Source organism: Capsicum annuum, chromosome 6, assembly GCF_002878395.1.
Source record: "Capsicum annuum cultivar UCD-10X-F1 chromosome 6, UCD10Xv1.1, whole genome shotgun sequence".
NCBI lineage: Eukaryota > Viridiplantae > Streptophyta > Magnoliopsida > Solanales > Solanaceae > Capsicum > Capsicum annuum.
The window spans coordinates 9,205,985-9,210,389 of NC_061116.1; the positions used below are offsets into that span (position 1 = coordinate 9,205,985).

The 4,405-nt window shown below is 31.5% G+C and overlaps 1 protein-coding gene across 1 annotated transcript; it reads left to right on the top strand.

Annotated features, from left to right (window-relative positions):
- The first annotated feature begins 1,993 nt into the window (after positions 1-1,993).
- Positions 1,994-3,330, top strand: LOC107873564. The gene has a single exon (XM_016720464.2). The coding sequence runs from the start codon at positions 2,148-2,150 to the stop codon at positions 3,078-3,080; it is 933 nt and encodes a 310-aa protein (XP_016575950.2). The 5' UTR covers positions 1,994-2,147; the 3' UTR covers positions 3,081-3,330.
- The last annotated feature ends 1,075 nt before the right edge of the window (positions 3,331-4,405 follow it).

Sequence of the window (4,405 nt, forward strand, 5' to 3'; positions counted from 1 at the left end):
CGCTGAAGTTTCTTGTTCGTGGGTTGTGTGTTGTGTTGTCTATGGTTTCGAATATATAGTTTTAGTAGTATCTTGTGGCACTAGTATTCTCTTGTGGCTAGCGGTAGTTTATTTTGCCCGTACAAGTTTATATGCATTTATGTTTTGTTGCTATACTGTTATTGGTTCTAAACCGGGGGTCTATCAGAAACAGTCTCTCCACTTCTCCTGAGATAGTGGTATGGTCTGCGTACATTCCACCCTCTCCAAACCCCACTAGATGGGAATACATTGGGTATGTTGTTATTATTGATATAAGTTATTCCAAAATTATTAACCAAACAAAATATAAAATCACATTAAAAATTTTTGTCTCAAAATTTTTTATACTCGTTCAATGTATCAAACTATTCGTAAAAGCACACTTTTTCTTATTCTAGGTGCTGAGGCCCAGATAATGATAAAAATATGTGAATTATTGCTAAACCAATGGATTACTTTTGATATTCTAGGTGCCGAGGCTTGGTTTCTTTAGAGATATTTATTGCAAAAATTATAGTATAAAATTATATTACTATAGAATAATAATTGTATATGAATTATTATTACTTCCTACGTGTTATTTTAGTTGGACACATTTTATTTTATATTATAATTAAAAAATTATAAATTAAATAATAATTTTACTATTTTATCCTTTATTTATATTATTAATATTTGTTGAGCATAGAAATAAATATTAAAATTATAATTATTTATATTTAATGTATACTAATAATTATAGGAATAAAACAGTAAAAAATTAATTAATACTATCGTGATTTAATAAGTGATCAACTAATATGAAAATTTATTTTTAATATGATAACCAACTAAAATGGATAGAAAGAATTATAAAAACAACAAATTTTTCCTAATCTAGGTGCTGATGATGGTTTGGCTTTTGAACTATTTTGTGCAAAAATTATAGTGTATATGAATGATGCCACACTTTTTCATAATTTCTTCTTTTATTTAAAGTGCACATTTTTATTGCCAGTTTGATTGAGCTTTTGGACATTAAAAGTGTCTCTTTTTTTTTAAAAAAAAAGTATTAATTTTTAAAAATTATAGTATTTGATTAATTTTTAAGAGAAAATAAATACTTTTCAAAATAATAAAAACATGTACTAATAAAATCTATTAACAAGATTGTATATAATAATAATAACAAAAGTGATAAAAAAAACTAGACAACACTCAATTACTCACACTTACGGGTACTTTTTTGAAGTCTTATCAACACTAATAATTGCTCTTTATAAACCAACAGTCGTGGTGGTGCAGTGGAAAACGGCCGTCTCAACCTACTCAGAGATTGAGCGTTCGATCCTGGATATGGACAAATACTCTGTTGAAAGTTTTCTCCCATAAATAGGATTCAATGCGGGGCAAATTCGAATATAGTCGAATTCTTAAAAGACGGGTACCGAATACCAAATAGTTTAAACCAAAAAAAAAGTTGCTCTTTATAATTACTCCCTTTTGTTTATTTTTACTTATCATTGTTTGATTTTCACTAGGTCAACATGCATAAATTTTAATTAATATTTTAAAATATATTTTTTATTATATTAATATGAGAAGAATTGTAATTTATAGCATTTTCTTATATTCTTTTTGATCATCTAAATATTAAATTATACATCTTAAATTTGATCAATGTACATATAATTGACCTCTAAAAATGAAATAATGACAAGTAAAAATGAATTAAGCGAGTATTTCTAAGATTTACTAGCCAAACACAATTTATTTCTAAATTAAAGAAATGAACTTTTTTTTTTTAAAAAAAGAAAATTTAAAATAAACTAATTCGAGAAGCGTGATAATTATTATAACTATAACATAACTCTATCTATAAGAAAAATATTTAACGAAATTACGTGTAAAATCCATAATAAAAGCAATAATCCATTTATCTCCATACATAAAAATAGTAAAAATCATTTTAGTACCTCTTTTCGAATATTCCCAAATAAAGTTCCTATCTTTATGTCTCTAACCCCTTAAACTTCTCCTCCCTATATATATACCCAATCCTTCATTCACATTTTCCGTAAATTAAATTAAAAACAATTCTAATTTATTTCATTCGAAAAAAAAATAGAAATTCTGAAAATTGCAGAATGAAGAGAGTTACTTACCCGTTTAACGATAAAGCAAAAGCTCGAATCATCGGCGCCGGAGCCTTCGACGGCGGAGGCTATTTCCGGGAGCTCGGTTACATCAGCAGCGGCAGTGAACACAGCGGCGACGCCGATAATGACGTCATTTCACCTAGCTTTTCCGGTCTCGTCTTCGGTTTCCCTGATGATATGGAACAAAATCAGTACCCGGAAAATGAAAACGATAACTCAAACTCAAACTCCGGTGATGATACTGACGAGATCGCCGGAGACTTATACGACAACTTGCCGGAGGAGATTTTGTTACAAAGTGAAAACGATTTGTTCCGTAATGTGTTGAATTCACACGTGAACAAAGCGTTAGAGGTATTTACGTATTTGAAAATGGAAAAATCGGTACTTAGAAGGAACGTAATGAGTTGTTTAAGAGATTTTGGTTATAATGCTGCTGTGTGTAAAGCTAAATGGGAGAGTTCCGGTGGACTTACCGCCGGTAACTACGAGTTCATCGACGTTGTTCGGACGGATTCAACTAACAAACAAACTCGTTACGTCATCGATTTGGATTTCGCATCGGAATTCGAAATCGCTCGACCGATGAAGTTCTACGAGCGGCTGTTACAGTCGTTGCCAAAGGTGTACGTAGGTAATTTGGGGGAATTGAAGTATATATTGAGAACAATGAGCGACGCCGGTAAGCGATCGTTGAAGTGTAAAGGTTTACATCTTCCTCCGTGGAGGAAGCACCGTTTCATGCAGAACAAATGGCTCGGTCCGTACAAACGGACGACGAATTTCATCCCGACGGTGAATACTCCGGCGGTAAATACTCCGGCGTTTTTACCGCCGTCGTTGAAGTGTCGGTCAGTTGGATTTGACTCCGCCGCCGTCGACGGCGGGTTATGGTTGCCGGCGGTAACCCGGACGAGATGACTTTTAATTAAGATAAAGATAATGGTAATAATTAATTTTTAATTATATAGAGTTGTCGTTTTGTGTTTAACGAAACGTTGTCGTTTTCTTACCCATGTAAAATAGAGATAAAATGATTATCCAACATGGTGTACTGGGCTCGTTTCTTACTAGGATAAGAGCAAACTTATTTTTCAGTATAAGTTTATATAATATTTGGTTGTGTAAAATCGCAAGATGACTTGGTTTGAAATTTATTATCTTGAAATTATAGTTGTTTTTTTAATTTTATATTAAAAGAAATAAATATTTTTGGAATGAGTAATCACAAAATAATTTGCTCTCGACTAGATGAGGCTTAAAATTGCATAACGACAACATATTCAATATATGAGAGTTTCAATATATGAGAGTTTAATGAGGTTATAATATATCAAAATTACATGATAGTACTGTTTAACTTGTCATATTTAATAAAATTCTAACCCTTTTATTTAATTACATCTCATTTCATGTTTTACTCTAAATTACACGAATACATAAATATTCTGTTTCCTTCATTTCGAGAATTCCACCAAATCTATATATTTGACGATTCATGTTGTTGATACGTAGCCTAATGTTCTAAATTTATGTATCAATATGATGTTAATGTTATTGATACACAAACAAATCTTGTTCATGATACGTTATGCATGAGATGATTTGGTTATGATACATTGTAATGAATGTGAAGGGAAACTGCTAAAGTTGCTGTCATGTGATCAGGAGGTCACAGGTTCAAACCTTGGAAACAGACTCTGGCAGAAATGCAAGATAAGATTGCATACAATACACCCTTGTAGTGGGATTTTTTTCCGAACACCGTGCATAGCGGTAACTTTAATGCATCGAATTTTTATTTTTTTTACTTTGTAATGAATCTCATATTACTTAAACGTATCTATAGCACGGTGCATAACAATCAAACAAATAACTTACGTATCATGACTTAGTTAGTACTGTCTGTTTTCACCCGTTATATGTAAAATGAGATATGATACATATAAGATTAATACACTAGTATGTTTTTATGTGTTGTTGATAAAAAAGAAAACTCAATCACCAGAGTTGGCATAGTGGTTCAGCGCTATGTCCCTTAAGCAAGAGGTTGGGGGTTCGATCCCCGCCTCTGGCGAATGGAGCAAACTTTGTGGCCAATTTCCTACCGCAAAATACGCTAACCGAGGAACGAATGACTAGTCTCAAAAAAAGATAAAAGAGAAAAGTCAAAATCTGTTATTGTGTGATTTACTCTTTAATTACAGAAATTATCGTTACTTCTAAAAAAAATACATAATTAATTG